Here is a 17,039-nt window from a genome sequence, read left to right as displayed (position 1 = left end):
AAGAGTTGTTGGGGTATCTATCTATCTAATCTATCTTATGTATTATCTATCTATATAATTTTTTTGTGTATGTGGTACGCGGGCCTCACTGTTGTGGCCTCTACTGTTGCGGAGCACAGGCTCCGGATGCGCAGGCTCAGCGGCCATGGCTCACGGGCCCAGCCGCTCCGCAGCATGTGGGATCTTCCCGGACCGGGGCACGAACCCGTGTCCCCCTTCTATCTAATCTACCTACCTATCTATTATCTATCTATCTAATCTATTATCTATCTACTTATCTACCCATCTACCTATCTATCTATTATCTATCTACCTATCTATCCAATCTATCTATCTAATTTATCCATCTATCATCTATTGCTCTATCTATTATCTATGTAATCCATCTACCTATCTATCCATTATCTATCTATCTGTGATCTATCGATCTATCTTTACCTATCTATTATCTATCTAATCTATCTAATCTATCTAATCTATTATCTATCTACCTATCTATCTAATCTATTATCACCTATCTAATCTATCTACCTACCTATCTACCTATCTATCCAATCTATCTATCTAATCTATCTATCTAATCTATCCATCTACCTATCTATTATCTATCTATCTATTATCTATTATCTATCGATCTATCTTTACCTATCTATTATCTATCTAATCTATTATCTATCTACCTATCTATCTAATCTATTACCTATCTACCTACCTATTATCTATCTATTTAATCTACCTATCTATCTAATCTATTATCTATCTACCTATTTATTATCTACCTATCTATCTATATCTATCTATCTATCTATCATCTATCTATCTATCTATATCTTTTGGCCACACCGGGGGGCATGTGGGATCTTAGTTCCCCGACCAGCGGTCGAACCCGCGCCCCCTGCAGTGTTAGCGGGGGTCCCAACCACTGGACCGCCAGGGAAGTCCCAGGGTTGCACTTTGATGGGAGTGGGGGACATCAAGCTAAAGAAAATCTTTGGGACATCAGTGGGTTTCTAACGGCCTGGGGCGAGCGCATTTCCCAGCGCATAAATCAGCTTGCAAAAGGACTGGAAAAAAGGAATCAAGGGTGGACCCAAGCTGCAGCGAAGGAGGAGGGGACAGGGAGAGCGAGGGAGGAGCAGGAGGAGACGTAGCCGCAGGGCTGGCAGCCCCCGGCGTAGCCCTGACTTCCGCGCGCCAACCCCGGCGGTGGGCGGAGCGGCGGCGGTCTGGGGACCAGGGCGGGCCTGGACGCCTGCCCGGCCGTCCCCATGTGACTGACCGAGGACGACCTGGGCTGCATCATCTGTCACGAGCTGCTGGCCCGGCCTGCCACGCTCTCCTGCGGCCACAGCTTCTGTCACAACTGCCTGATGGGTCTGTGGGGCGCAGGGCGCCACGGGTCCTGCCCCACCTGCCGCGAGGGCGCCGAGCGGCCGCTGCAGCTGCGGAAGAACACGATGGTGCAGGACCTGGAGGACAAGTACAGTCGGGAGGCACGCGAGCTGGAGGGCCCGAACCCAGCGCCCGGGCCCCCGCGCCGCACAGCGCAGCTGCCGGTAGGAAGGCGGGACCAGAGACTGCCCTCTGACCTCCATCCGCCCGCGCGCGCCGACTGCATCCCATTATCCCCACGGCGCTTCCTCTCCTCCTGATTGTATTTTCACGTTACTTTTCTCAGTCTGAACGTAGAACCCGTTATTTGGAAAGTTCAGAAAAATATGAAGAAGCAGAAAAAAAAAAATCAAAATCAGAAATCCTATCAACCTAGGCGCTATCCACCCTGGCCTCTTTCCACTTATTTCCAGTCTTTCTGCACCCACTGTGTCTCTCTGACAATTTTTAATTGTGCTAAAATATGTTTACATTATATAACATAAAATTTGCCATTTAACCATTTTAAAATGTACAATTCAGTGGCATTATATTTACAGTGCTATGCAACCATCACCACTATCTAGTTCCAAAACTTTTTCATCACCACAAACAAGCTTTGTACCCATGAAGCAATAATTTCTCCCTCCCCTGCCCTCCAGCCCCTGGTAACCTCTATTCTACTTTCTGTCTCTGTGACTTTGCCTACTCTAGGTATTTCATAGAAGTGGAATCATACTATATTTGTCAGTTTGTTTCTGGCTTTGGCTTCTTTCACTTGCTATAATGTTTTCAAGATTCATTCATGTCGTAGCATGTATCCGAACTTCATTACTTTTTGTGGCTGAATAATAATTCCCTTGTATGATTATACCACTTTTTTTTTTTGAATCAATTCAAACATCGATGGACATTTGGATTGTTTCCACCTTTGGGTTATTGCGAGTAATGCTGCAGTGAACGTTGATGTACAAGTATCCGAGTTCCTATTTTCAGTTATTTTGGGTAGGAGTAGAATTGTTGGATCATATGGTAATTCTGTGTTTAACTTATTAAGAACAGCCAAACAGCATTCCACAGCAACAACAATACTTTGCATTCCCATTAACAAAGTAGGATTCCAATTTTCCCCAACTTTTGCTCCTGGGACTTAGGTCTATTTGCTCCTGGTCTATTTGCTTCTGGGACTTAGGTTATTGTCTGTTTCCACCACAGTCTTTTGCCCCAGACACCTGCAAGTTTAACTCCGCTTGCAGAACTTCTGAGCAATACTCACCACCTTTCTGGTCTGAGCTCTGGGTTAGGTGAAACAAAGATGAGCACCCTGTGGCATTCCTTCAGGCAGCCCCCAGCCAGGTTAGAACAGACAGACACAATGGTTTGTGAATAAGATCTGCTCTGCTCCTTTGGGAACCAGGACCAGAGGTTCACGCTGGGAATTTTCAATACCATCACTGAACCAGGAAGGGAACAGGGCAAGAGCAAGTCAAAATGCCACAAAGCTCTCCTACTGCCAGGTTGTGCTTTTTTGAGTCAGTGTCTGCCAGAGTTCTGACGAAGTTGGTTCTGACAGTTTCTGCTTGTCTTGAGACGTTTCTCTGTGTTTGTGTGTGTGTGTGGGGGGGGGGTTGGTGGAGGGTAAAAGAGCTTGGAGCTATCCACTCCTCTTTTTTAAAAAAATTAATTAATAGACTTTATTTTTTAGAGCAGTTCTAGGCTTACAGAAAATTGAGCAGATAGTACAGAAAATTCCCATATACACCTCATCGTTACCCTTATTATTAATATCTTGCATTAGTTTGGTACACTTGTTACAATTTATGAACCAATATTGATACGTCGTTATTAACTAAAATCCACAGTTTACATCAGGGTTCACTCCCTGTGTTGTACCGTTCTATGGATTTTGACAAATGCATGAAGTCATGTATCTGTAGTTAACAGTTTTATGCCTTGAAAATCCCCTGCACTCTGCCTCTTTGTACCCCCTCCCTCTCCCCAACCCCTGGCAACCACTGACTTTTTGCTATCTCTTTAGTTTTGCGCTTTCTAAAATGTCGTATCTTTGGAATCATACAGTATCTAGCTTTTTCAGGCTAGCTTCTTTCATTAAACAAAATTAAGGTTTGTGGCTTGATAGCTCATTTCTTTTTATTGTCAAATAATATTCCATTGCGTAGATGTCCCACAGTTTATCTATTCATCTTTTGATGGACATATTGGTTATTTCCTTTTTTTTTTTTGCAATTATGAATAAAGCTGTTCTTTTCTTTTTGGTTATAAATACAGCATTGGGAGTTCCCTGGTGGTCTAGTGGTTAGGACTGGGCACTTTCACTGCTGTGGCCCGGGTTCAATCCCTGGTCGGGGAACTGAGATCCTATAAACCAAGTGGTATAGGCAATAAATAAATAAATACAGCATTATTCCTCAGGTCCTTAAAACCCTTTGTTAGTATAGCTTATAGTGACTGAATATACTTTCCATTGGCTTTTAAATTAAAATGATTGCCTGTGGATGGTAGGATATCGGATAATTTAAAATATTTCTTCTTTCTCATTCTCTGTATTTTCTAAATTCACCACAATGAGTGTGCAGTTCTTTTATGGATGGAAAAAGCAAACACTTATTTTTTAAAGTTTTTAATTTGTTCAGGTGTCTAGATAAGGGCTCCATTCCAGAATTCCAGCTGCCTGAATATTTAAGAGTGAGACCTGGAATTTTAAGAGCAAACAATTGTACCCGTGGTCAGCCACCTCCTCTATAAAATAGTCTGCATATGGCTTCCAAAACACGTGCTATTTTGAGGGACGGCAGTGCTTCTTAGAGATGAAAAACTGGTTCTCCAGTTTTTGAGGTTCCAGCATAATTTAAAAAGTGAAAAATGTCCCTCCAAAGTTCTAAAAACTCTGGTTTATTTAGAGTAAGATGATGAACATCTTGTATTTCTGTGGCTCTCCGTAGGACCTCTTTTGGAGGTAATGCAAATTTCTCCATTGAAGTCTGGGCCCCGCCTGCCTCAGATGGCTGTGACCAGGTCTTGAGGGTGTTGCCAGAATGTGTTGGCTGCAAAACTTCCTCCCATTCCCAGCCAGGCAGCTGAGCAGATGAAGCTCCGGAAGTGGAGTGGTTTAGCATTCTCATCTGAATGTTTCTTTAAATGTGAAGGATGTCAATAAACAAACAGAGTTTGCATCTGCACATCACTTTAAAGTCTCCAAGATCTTTTCATAGTCGATCCTTTTCACTGTTGAAGAGAAGGAGGGATGGTCGCTTTTATTTATGAAAGGAGTGATGAAGACACAGGACGAGTCAGTCAGAGTTGAGAGTGGAGCGGAAACCCGAGTCAAATGCCTTCTACTCACCTCATCAGCTGCCACCAGTGCTGCCAAACCTCCAGGCTCTCACCCTATTTCGTCTCTGACTTCCCCTGTTCAAAATGACCCCTAGGCTTCCCTTCATGCCTCACCCCGCTCCCCCTCCCCCATCCTATGGATGAACTCTGGTTCTCTGTTATGGCCACTGGACCACCAGTAGGGGGAAATGGGCATGCCAAAGGTCCAGGGAGCTTACCTCCTTGCCCTCTAGACATTTTTATCACTTCCTTGCCTGGCTCCTTTATCCAGTGTTTACAGCTCCCTCTGTCTAGAACTGGTTCCTGGGTCCAGCTTTGTGTTCTGCTTTGCTCTTTTAAAGGTGGTGGCGCAGAAGAGCATCACAGAAGTTGGCTGGGGGCTCGCAGAGCTGGTGGAACGGCTTATAGATACAGGAGCCTTCAGAGTCAGAGACATCTCCCAGAATCTGAACCAGGCAATGAAATGAGCATTGGTAGGCTCATCTGGGAGAAGAAAGGATGTGCCAGGGGGTGGCGCTAGGGACAGCTCCCTGGGACAGCTAGGGAGCAACCTGAATTGGTTTGCAGTTGAAGGATGCGCTAAGTCCCCGTCTTTTACCATGCTCTTCACCACCAAACAGGGATGATCGGGAGTTTGGAATGCTTGAGGTGAGGTAAGAAGGCTTCAAGTGGGCTAGTTCTATCTTATCACTCCACCTAACCAGCTCTAAGATCACCCGTGACCTCTACGCAAATCCTGTAGATGTTCTAGCTCTTATCCTCATTGGCCTTTCAGCAGCCTTTGACACAGTCAACCACAACTTCATTCTTTTTTTTTTTAATTTTTAAAAATTTTTGTATAATTTTGAAAGGTTACGGTCCATTTACAGTTATTAGAAAATACTGGTTATATTTCCTGTATGTACAATATATCCTTGTAGCCTATCTTACACCCAACAGTTTGTTCCTCCCACTGCCCTATCTCTATATTGCCCCTCCCTCCCCTCTACCCACTGGTAACCACTAATTTATTTTCTATATCTGTGAGTCTGCTTCTTTTCACAACTTCATTCTTGAAGCTTTCTTTTCCCTTAGCTCTGGGACACGAGTCTTCCAGCCTTTCTGCATTTCTCTCCAGCTGCTCCTTTTCAGTCTGTTTTGCAGGTTTACTCTCCGCTGCTAAGCAGTGAGATGCTGGGATTCTTCAAGGCTGAGTTGTAGGTCGCTGTCTGTTCCCCCTACGTGGTCCTCTGCATTCCTGTGGTTTTAACTACCACCTCTGTGCACAAATATAGCTTCAGCCTGGACCCTTCTCTGAGTTCTGGTCTGGTGTCTTCCTTCTCATCTTCTCTTAGCATCTCAAAGACACATCGCACTTAATCCGTCCTGCACTGTTTCTCCTCTGGAATACCCCGTCTCAGCAACTGACCCTGTAGCCCTTCCAAGTGCACAAGCCAGAAACCTGGGAATCATGTCACCTCTTCCATCATCTGCCTAAACATCTCTTGAATCTATTTACTATTCTTTTTTTTTTAAAAAAAATTATTTATTTAATTTTTGGCTGCATTGGGTCTTCGCTGCTGCACACGGGTTTTCTCTAGTTGCTGAGAGCAGGGACTACTCTTTGTTGCAGTGCGCCGGCTTCTCATTGTGGTGGCTTCTCTTGTTGCGGAGCATGGGCTCTAGGTGCACGGGCTTCAGTAGTTGTGGCACACGGGCTTCAGTAGTTGTGGCTCGCGGGCTCTACAGGGCAGGCTCAGTAGTTGTGGCGCACGGGCTTAACTGCTCTTTGACATGTCAGATCTTCCTGGACCAGGGCTCGAACATGTGTCCCCTGCATTGGCAGGCAGATTCTTAACCGCTGTGCCACCAGGGGAGCCCCCTATTTACTATTCTTCAGCTCCTTAAAGACGACTCTAATCCAATCCTATGACTATTTCTTGCCTGGATTTCTACCAAAGTCTTTTAATTGCTCTGATCTGTTCCCTCCAGAGTGTCACACTTCTTCCCATCACAGGGCCCACACCATGGAATGTTCTTCTTTTACTCTGTCATGTAGGTAGTGCCTGCTCATCCTTCAGACCTCAGCTAGATTATCACTTCCTTGGAGAAGCCTTCACTGATTTCCTTGAACAAGTCAAATCCCCTTATTACAGGCTCTTACGTATGATTCCATGTACCTTTCATTTGTAGCAGTTGTTACAGTTGTGACTTGATCATGATTGGCACCATAATTTATTAATGTCTTTCATCCCTCTTCCCTTGCACCGGACTCTAAGCTCTATGAGGGCAGTGACCTTAATGGCTTTTGTTCCTTTGTTCACTCTTGTATCCCCAAGCCTAACACAGTGCTTGGCACATAGTAAGCGCTCAACAAACACCCAGTGTATTTGAGTGAGTGAATAAATGGGTCCTCAGGGATGCAGTGTGTTGGGGTAGAAGGTCTGAGAGTCCGTCCATAAGTCCTGACATTGCCACTCACTAGTATTATGACCTTGGACAAGTCATTTCATCTTTCTGAGTCTCAGATTTCTATCTGTAAAACAAACAAAAATGATCCATGGCCTGCACCTCATTGGTTTAATGTGGAGATTTTTTTTTAAAGATCTTGCTTAAAAAAGTGCTTGAGCAATGTGAAAATGTGGGGCAATCAAATTAGCTATGACAATATAGTTAACCTCCATGAACTCCCTCTTTTGTAAAATGGGGATAATAAACCTATCTTGGAAAGTTGTTAGGCAAATTAGAAGTAAGCAGTGGAAAATATTCAGCAGGTGGTACCTACCCCTGTTATGATTGGCAAAAAGAATGGGAAATGGATTTTACAAAGTTGGGAAGGAAAGTCAGGTGCTGAAGGTGGGAAGGTGGTGAGCAGATGAGAGTCTGTGTTGGGGAATAACAGGACCTGAAGTTAAAGAAAATCAGGGAGTGTGTGTTAGAGGCCCCAGAGAGCAGGGCCTGTATGCAGGCAACATGTTTGTCTTGGCCCTTAGGAAGAGTTATGATAGCAGTCTGGGGAAGATTATTTCAGCCTCTGTAGCTTATCTTAGTGACTATCTGTATTATTTATTTTGTAAAGCCCCTGTAAGATGGGCCTAAAATTTTCAAACGTTTTGGGGGTATGAGCTAAGAACCCCATATCTGTTGTACAAAATACTAGAAAATATATTGCAGTTGAAAAGACAAATGAAAATCATCTGTAACCCCATCACCAAGAAATCGCCATTCTCTGATATTTTTGCCATACTGTGTATCATTCCAGATTGTTTTCAAGGCGCATACTTTGAGGACCTAACTATGTTTTGAAAAACCCGTTAGGAGGTAAGTAGAAAATTATAGATGGTTGGTAGAACTGGAATATATTTGTGGCCTCTCCCGTTGCGGAGCACAGGCTCCGGACGCACAGGCTCAGCGGCCATGGCTCACGGGCCTAGCCGCTCTGCGGCATGTGGGATCTTCCCGGACCGGGGCACGAACCTGTGTCCCCTGCATCGGCAGGCGGACTCTCAACCACTGCACCACCAGGGAAGCCCCGAACTGGAATATATTTGATGCATTCCTTAAGAGATTTTCTTTTTTCCTTCTTCCTTCCTTCCTTCCTTTCTTCTTCTTCCTATTATTATTATTCTCCTTCTCCTTCTTCTTCTTTTTTTTTTTTTTAAATGATTCATCAGTAGGCTTTGTCAGATGGGGTGGACTTTTCCTTGGCTTCTCCAAAACTAGTGACTTCCAACACACCTGAGGGGAAAATGAGAGACATCTCCATGACCTTGAAGAGATCCAGGAAAAATTATAAGAAAACTTCATGTGGAAAGAGGCCCTTGAAGAACAAATGCAGGGTGAGTTGATTTTATTTGGTAGAGGAGGTTTAATTATGGAAGTTGGGGCAGCGTTCCGTGGCTTTGTTTTTTGGGGACAGGATCTGAGAGCCCAGCTGTGTTATCCCTGTGGTGTGAATGAGGAAGGAGTGGGCTGAGCTATTTTTGTGACTGGATGTGTTTTTGGACCTGACTGGAGGTGTGATGTATCACAGGCCCTTCATAGATAGAAACTCGTTTTCTAAGATCTATAAATCCAGAACCTAGATCTGATTTTGCTTGCTCACCGTGCATCTGTGTTATCTACCTGAGGAGATTCAGAAATAGGCAGCTTTTTATTTTTCACTAGTAAATGTCCTTATTAATGAAGCATGCAACTTTGTATATAGTTCTTCATAAATTCTACTCAACTGGGCTTCCCTGGTGGCGCAGTGGTTGAGAGTCCGCCTGCTGATGCAGGGGACACGGGTTCGTGCCCCGGTCCGGGAAGATCCCACATGCCGCGGAGCGGCTGGGCCCGTGAGCCATGGCCGCTGAGCCTGTGCGTCCGGAGCCTGTGCTCCGCAACGGGAGAGGCCACAACAGTGAGAGGCCCGCATACCGCAAAAATAAAAAAAAAAAAATTCTACTCAACTGTAATCTCTGGCCAGTGTGTTTAATAATAAAGGGTAACAATGTAGAAAACAACCTTTCTGTCCTGACTTTTAGGTTCGCTGTTGTTCAGTGGCTCAGGATTGAAAAACAGTTCACACCTGCCCCTTAGACAAGTGCTCTGGTCTCCCTTGCCTCTGCCTCCTGACTCGGCCACGGCAGGCTTTGTATGCTTTAGAGACGTATCTCTTAGAGCTTTTAGATATTTAAATCATCTTGCTCTGTTAAAAAGTTTCTTATTTAAGTGGAGAAGCATGATTCCTTGGGAAAAGTTTCTTAAGGAAACCAGTTAGAGTACAGTTTATTAATTGTTCCAAAAATGATCTGAGAAATAAAGTGACCTCTTAGCTCCTGTGTGCTCCTAAATTTAGGATGGGTTCCTAATTTAAAATCTAAACTCGAGCTTTAAACTTGAGGATTAAATTTAAAAATTTTAATTCAAAAATCAAAAAATATAAAAAGACACAACAAAAGTGTTGTGTTCCTACTCTCGTCCAATTCTTCTTATTCCCCCAGTTAACCACCTTTACTAGTTTTCTTAAGTGTCCATTCAGAATTTACTTTTGTAAGTACAAGCAAACACAAGTTTATATTCTTATCTCCCCCAATCTTTTTTTTTTACACAAAAGTTAGCATATTGTATACACTGTTCTGCATTTTGCTTTTCTTTTTTTACTTAATATATCTTGATACCTTTACAAATCAGTATGGGTATGAACATCTCTTTGAGATCTTGCTTTCAATTCTTTTGTATATATGCCTACAAGTGGAATTACTGGATCATATGGTAATTCTATATTTAATTTTTTGAGGAATTAAGTATACATATTAAGTATTTTTAAAATTTAACTTAGAAAATTCAAGTATGCCTTAGCAAGTACAACGTTGATTATTTTGGTATTTTGATTTTGATTATTTGGACCAGTCCAGGACAGTTTTAAAACATAAGATCTGAATATATGCCTATTTCCTGAAACATCATTTCCTGAAGTTCTCACAAGATTGTTTTTAAGACAATAGATTAGTTATTCTTCAAGCCAGCACTTTAACAGCTGCTAAGCAATTTGACTGCCTCATCACAATGGTTTCCTTTGACCCTATGTAAACACACCATGAGCTGCCACGGAAATCAGGCAGCCTAAAGGGCACAGTGTTTCTTGAGTATAACCCGGGCCTCTCTGTAACACTAATAAGAATGCAGATAATCTCCAGGTTTGTTGGCCTATGTTTTTTTTTTTCTTCCTTATATGTTCTTTTTGTGGCTTTGATATCTGTATTATGGTGACTTCATAATATTAATTAAAAATCTTTCCACCCTTAAAAAAAAAGCAGAATCCAAAGCCCATGGCCAGACTATTGAGTTAGCATCTCTGGGAGTAAGCCCCAAGGATTTGCATTTTTGACAACTTTGCAGGGGATTTTCATGCACACTAAAGTTTTGATAAGCATTTTGGTGTAGCTTACCCAGCAGGGGTGATTATTTGTAATACAAATTTAATTACTGAGGAGTACAGTTGACCCTTGAACAACATGGGGGTTAGGGGCACCAAACTCCTATACAGCCAAAAATCTGACTATAACTTTTTTCTTTTTTGTAAACAGGAGTCCTATTTTATTTTATTTATTTATATTTTTAATTAATTAATCTTTGGCTGCGTTGGGTCTTCGTTGCTGCACGTGGGGTTTCTCTAGTTGCGTCGAGCGGGGACTACTCTTCGTTGTGGTCCGTGGACTTCTCATTGCGGTGGCTTCTCTTGTTGCGGAGCTCGGGCTCTAGGTGCGCATGCTTCAGTAGTTGTGGCTCGCGGGCTCTAGAGCGCAAGCTCAGTAGTTGTGGCGCACGGGCTTAGTTGCTCTGTGGCATGTGGGATCTTCCCGGACCAGGCCTCGAACCCGTGTCCCCTGCATTGGCAGGCGGATTCTTAACCACTGTGCCACCAGGGACGTCTTCACTATAACTTTTGACTGCCCCAAAACTTAACTACCAATAGCGTACTGCTGACTGGAAGCCTTACAGATAACATAAACAGTTGATTAACACATATTTTGTATGTTTTATGTATTATATACTGTATTCTTACAATACAGTAAGCCAGAAAAAAACCTTTATTAAGAGAAGCATAAAGAAGAGAAAATACATTTACAGTACTCTGCTGTAGCTATCTATACTGTAAGTTTACATCATCTGTTTATGAGATGAATCGTCTGTCTGTCAGTATCTACATACACATTGTCTTATATGATAAAAAGCACTGAGGATGTTATACATATTACTAACACTAGACATCAAAAATGAAAAGATAATGCAAAAAAGAAAGACGTCAAAAATGAAAAGATAATGCAAAAAAGATAATGCAAAAAAGAAACATTTATTTACAGGTGTAACTATTCATGCATTGATAACAAAGAAGCAACAGTATGCTTGCTTTGTGGTAGCCTAGCCTATACACTAATGGATTAATCATTATAAAATTTTTATGGCATACAATATTACAGTCATATTCATAACACAGTATTAGGAACATTGTTATTTTTTTAAAACAAAACAGTTACCTATGATGGTAGGCTGATAGGGAGAGAAAGAAAACTGGAGAGAAGGAAAACTAACACACTACTAATTTTATATTAAATATCACTCACCTTATGCTTATGTAAGGAAAGGCTATCCACTTCAAAACAAGTCTTGCATGTGACGTTCTACACATATATTTTTGTGTATTTATTGATCCACATATATTTATTGATCCACATATATTTTTGATCCACATATATTTTTGTATATTTATTGAAAAAGATAAATGGACCTTCGCAGTTCAGACCTGTGCTATTCAAGGGTCAACTGTAATTTTATGCAGAACAATTCTGCTTAGAATGGTTTGTTCTTGAAATTATTATTTTAAATTCCCAAGGGATCCAAGGGATCCTGGCTACTTTAAAAAAAAAAAAAAAGCCTGTAGCTTATTCTCTTAGTAGAGAAATGAGATTCTTTAGATTCTGTTTTAAAGAAATTTCTCAGCAATTAAGTTTATATAACAAATATTTCTGGCAAATCAATTGTTTAATGAACTATCATTTTTTGTTCTTTTATGAAACCTATCATAATCAGTGGGTAAGCAGTTGAGTTTATACCCAGAGAGATTAACATATCAAAATACTTCATTTCTGTAATAGTTACCAGTGTCTTATTTAATAGCTACTCAGTATTTATGAATGTACATCATGTTTCTTTTTTTCTAAGTATTTTTTTAACATCTTTATTGGAGTATAATTGCTTTACAATGGTGTGTTAGTTTCTGCTTTATAACAAAGTGAATCAGTTATACATATACATACGTTCCCATATCTCTTCCCTCTTGCGTCTCCCTCCCTCCCACCCTCCCTATCCCACCCCTCTAGGTGGTCACAAAGCACTGAGCTGATCTCCCTGTGCTATGCGGTTGCTTCCCACTAGCTATCTATTTTACATTTGGTAGTGTATATATATCCATGCCACTCTCTCACTTTGTCACAGCTTACCCTTCCCCCTCCCCATATCCTCAGGTCCATTCTCTAGTAGGTCTGTGTCTTTATTCCTGTCTTACCCCTAGGTTCTTCATGACTTTTTTTTTCCCTTAGATTCCATATATATGTGTTAGCATACGGTATTTGTTTTTCTCTTTCTGACTTACTTCACTCTGTATGACAGACTCTAGGTCCATCCACCTCACTGCAGATAACTCAATTTCGTTTCTTTTTTCTAAGTATTTTTAAGAACCAACAAGTCAAGTGGAGATTATTTTCTCTACCACTAGGGGAAAAACTTGTGTTAGCTAAAAAATAAAAGAAGTAGCTAGCAGTTGTTACAAACATTTTTAAAACTGTGATTAACGATAAGTAAAATCCTATCAGCTCAGTAGAAAGAAGAGTGGTACCCCACGTAGATTTTGAGCGTGGCTTCTTGAAGGGCAGCTCTCCTGCTCTCATGACCTAAGTGTTCACAGCCCACACCCTAGATAGGGCCTTTTGTCTCTTCTCAGTCTGACTCTTGGATTCACTTTATGCTGCTGTCACCTCAAGGTACAAATAGGGGAAAATTTCACCTTCACAGTCCATACTCTGACATTTCCCTTACTGTCCCTTATCCTACCTAACTATGGTCGTTGCAAGCACATAGTAGTTTTAAGGTAACAATTAAACTTTAGTACAGTTTGGGATTAGCCAATGCAAACTGTTACATATAGAATGGATAAACAACAAGGTTCTACTGTGTAGCACAGGGAACTATATTCAATATCCTGTGATAAACCATAATGGAAAAGAATATGAAACAGAATATATATATGTATAACTGAATCACTTTGCTGTACAGCAGAAATTAAAACAACGTTGTAAATCAACTATACTTCAATAAAAAAAAACCCTCAATGTACACTGAGAGGCACTAGGTACTAGCAGTTGTGATGACTCTCATGTTCCCCAGTTTTATAACAGTTTAAAGCACTGACCTGGGGGGCATGGATATTCTGGGTGTCAGGGTGCCCGTGATCCCTTGCATGATGCCGTGATCCCTTTATCATGCATATTGATAAATATGCATGAAAAACTTCCTATGGGCCTGGCAATGGGCTTGTGCTTAGAATACAGAGATGAACAAGGTCTCTGCCAGCAAGGAGCTTAGAACTCAGTGAGGAAACAGTAAAAAAAAAAAAAAGTCCATGGTAAGAACATGGGGCTGGATGTACCTAAGCTGGATGTACTGCCTGATCAAGATCTGATGATGAGGAAGACAAGCTATATGTGCTGATCACAATGTTTGGATACTTTCTATTTGCCTTTTTTTTGATGGGACTTTCTTCCCCTCCCAATTTTTTTTTTAAATGTCTCTCTCTCTCTCTCTCTCTCACTGTTTGTTGCTTTTTTTTTTTAATTAATTAATTTATTTATTTTTGGCTGTGTTGGGTCTTCGTTTCCGTGCGAGGGCTTTCTCTACTTGTGGCAAGTGGGGGCCACTCTTCATCGTGGCGCGCGGGCCTCTCACTATCGCGGCCTCTCTTGTTGCGGAGCACAGGCTCCAGACGCGCAGGCTCAGTAATTGTGGCTCACGGGCCTAGTTGCTCTGCGGCACGTGGGATCCTCCCAGACCAGGGCTCGAACCCGTGTCCCCTGCCTTGGCAGGCAGATTCTCAACCACTGTGCCACCAGGGAAGCCCCCCTCCCAATTTTTTTGATTCCATAGTTGAACTCCCAGAAGCTCTGTCTTCCTCCTCATGCCCACTGCCTGACCAGAGCCACCTGGCACCCAAGAGGGCTTCCTCGTTCGCTCGATGTAAGTATGTGGTCTGCTTACAACCTGGGTTTGACCTGCTGCAGCAAGGAGCTGCAAGAGCGTGCTGTGTCCATCTCTCTGCTGTTAGGCTCACTCCTTGGCTAGTTCCCCCACACCTGGCCCCTCTCCATGGGGAGCTGATCACAAAGATAAAAGGAGTTGAAGACTCCCAAATTCCAGGCTAAGCCAGACCCATGAGCACTCAGAACCCAGGCAACTTTGGGCATCCATGCTGGGGCCACCATTTACTGCCAACTGCCAATCCCCCAACCTGTTTAACTACCATCACTGTCCGAGTCTGGAGTGGTCCTTGCGAGCACGGATCCTGGAGCCAGACTGCTTGGGTTTGACTCCCAGCTCCTCCTCTCACTAGCTGTGTGATCTTGGACAAGTCACGTAATCTCTCAGAGCCTCAGTTCCCTCATCTGTAAGATGGGGATAATAGTACTTACTTCCCTTGTGGGATTGTCATGAGGCTGAATGAATGTGTGTAAGTATGAGCCTAGAGTAGGAATGCTGTGTATTAGTAATTATTTACTCCCTTAAAAGAAAACATTATGAAATATACAAAATGAATGACATGATCCTTAATCAGGAAGATCATGTGTAAGTGGAGAGATATAAACAACCATGGTCATCAATCACTGTACTACAGGTAGAAGATGGTAAGTATCATAAGAGATCAGGTAAAGTATTAGGGAAAAAGCAAGATGTGACTTTTTTTTTTTTTTTTTTGCGGTACGCGGGCCTCTCACTGTTGTGGTCTCTCCCGTTGCGGAGCACAGGCTCCGGACGCGCAGGCTCAGCGGCCATGGCTCACAGGCCCAGCCGCTCCGCCGCATGTGGGATCTTCCTGGACCGGGGCACGAATCCGCGTCCCCTGCATCGGCAGGTGGACTCCCAACCATTGCGCCAACAGGGAAGCCCCAAGACGTGACTTTTGCTGGGGCAGGTGGCTTCCTGAAAGAGGGCTAATGGGTAAGTAGAAATTAAGGTGAGAAAGGAGGGTACTGTTACTAGAACAACATCAGGGGTATGTATAACAAGGTCCTACTGCAAGTTGATGCACCAATATATTTTTTTAAAATTTATTTTGGCTGTGTTGGGTATTCATTACTACACACGGGCTTTCTCTAGTTGCGGCCAGCGGGGACTACTGTTCGTTGCAGTGCACGGGCTTCTCATTGCAGTAGCTTCTCTTGTTGCGGAGCACGGGCTCTAGGCGCACGGGCTTCAGTAGTTGTGGCACACAGGCTTCAGTAGTTGTGGCGCACGGGCTTAGTTTCTCCGTGGCATGTGGGATCTTCCCGGACCAGGGCTTGAACCTGTGTTCCCTGCATTGGCAGGCAGATTCTTAACCACTTTGCCACCAGGAAAGTCCCTTGATGCACCAGTTTTAATGCCAGGATGTGTAAAACTTTATCACACTCAAAGACACAAAGCTGCCTTTTGCTATTTGAAGACCTCTTAGCATGAACCATCAGAGGTGGCTAGTCCTGTTCTGGTTTTTTTCCCCAGGGGTCATCAATCCAACCTTTGACCTAGGGAGCCTCTCCTGTAGCCTGGAGGTGTCCAAGGATCACTGTATCTCACCGCCCACAGCCCTATCCCTGGAGTCATGAGAGGTTTGCCTCCTGCCAGGCCTTATGTTCCCAGGCTCTCTCTTCTGGGCAGCAGTACTGGGAAGTGGACACTCAGCGATGTAGCCACTGGGCAGTTGGGGTGGCTTCCTGGGGGATGAGGCGTGACCAGATCCTGGGAAGGACCAGGGACTCCTGGTATGTAGAGTGGAAAGGGACTAGCCAGCTCTCTGCATGGGACATGGTCAAGAAAACTGTCCTTGGCTCAAACAGACCTAGTGTGGTGGGCATCTGGCTGGACCTTGAGGAGGGAAAGCTTGCCTTCTATTCCGTGGCTGATCAGGTGAAGCTCGTCTCTGAGTGCCCAGTCTCTGCTGCCTTTCCTCTGCACCCTGCCTCTGGCTGTATGGCTTATTCCCTGGAAGCTCTCTGACTATGAGGCAAATAAACGTATAAACATTCCCTTGGTGTTAAACCATGTTGATTTCCTGGTCTCTCTGCCTTCAAGCAGGGAGTCAACTTGACTCAAGTTAACATCCCGCTTCCAAAGTTAAGGGATGCAAAGTAAATGTTTAACCCAGCAGGCTTGCATTGTTCAAACCCTGCGTGGACCGGTTACAAGAAAGGACAGGCTCTTGAGTGGGAGAAAGTATCTAAGCCCTTGGAATATCCTGCCTGGTAAGAGTGTGTTTATCTGAGGGCCTTGGGCCACACAGTGTCAGCTTGATTTCTGGAAGGGCTGGAAACTAAGGTCAGCCACTTGGGCGGTGAGTCTGCCTGCATGACCGACCGCCAGTCAAAGCCTTGGGCACCAAGACTTGAATGTGCTTCCCTGGTTGGCAGTATTCCGTGTGTGTTGTCATACGTCATCCTGGGAGAATTAAACATTGTCCCCATAACTCCACTGAGAGAGGAGTGAGTGGGCTCTCTTGGCCTCTGCCCTATGTGCCTTTTTCTGTTGCTGGTTTTAACCTGTATCCT

The 17,039-nt window shown here is 43.3% G+C and overlaps 2 protein-coding genes across 2 annotated transcripts in view; both read left to right on the top strand.

The window, feature by feature from the left end:
- Positions 1-851: 851 nt before the first annotated feature.
- On the top strand, positions 852-16,594 carry RNF135 (ring finger protein 135). The gene is given in 11 exon segments (XM_069540063.1): positions 852-1,147; positions 1,238-1,556; positions 5,067-5,133; positions 5,136-5,198; positions 8,117-8,124; positions 8,382-8,460; positions 8,463-8,543; positions 14,389-14,478; positions 15,997-16,057; positions 16,059-16,453; positions 16,456-16,594. Coding segments are annotated over 11 exon segments (1,518 nt in total). The 3' UTR covers positions 16,515-16,594.
- The window catches only part of RHOT1 (ras homolog family member T1), a 71,403-nt gene continuing 68,897 nt past the window's right edge, over positions 14,534-17,039 (top strand). Inside the window, exon 1 of the mRNA XM_059996496.1 lies at positions 14,534-15,456. The gene's annotated coding sequence lies outside the window, so the exon portion shown is untranslated. The remainder of the gene's footprint in view (positions 15,457-17,039) is intronic.

The sequence above is a fragment of the Delphinus delphis genome, chromosome 19 (assembly GCF_949987515.2).
Source record: "Delphinus delphis chromosome 19, mDelDel1.2, whole genome shotgun sequence".
NCBI lineage: Eukaryota > Metazoa > Chordata > Mammalia > Artiodactyla > Delphinidae > Delphinus > Delphinus delphis.
The sequence above is the reverse complement of the archived record's forward strand: the minus strand, read 5'-3'. Positions and strand labels throughout refer to the sequence as shown.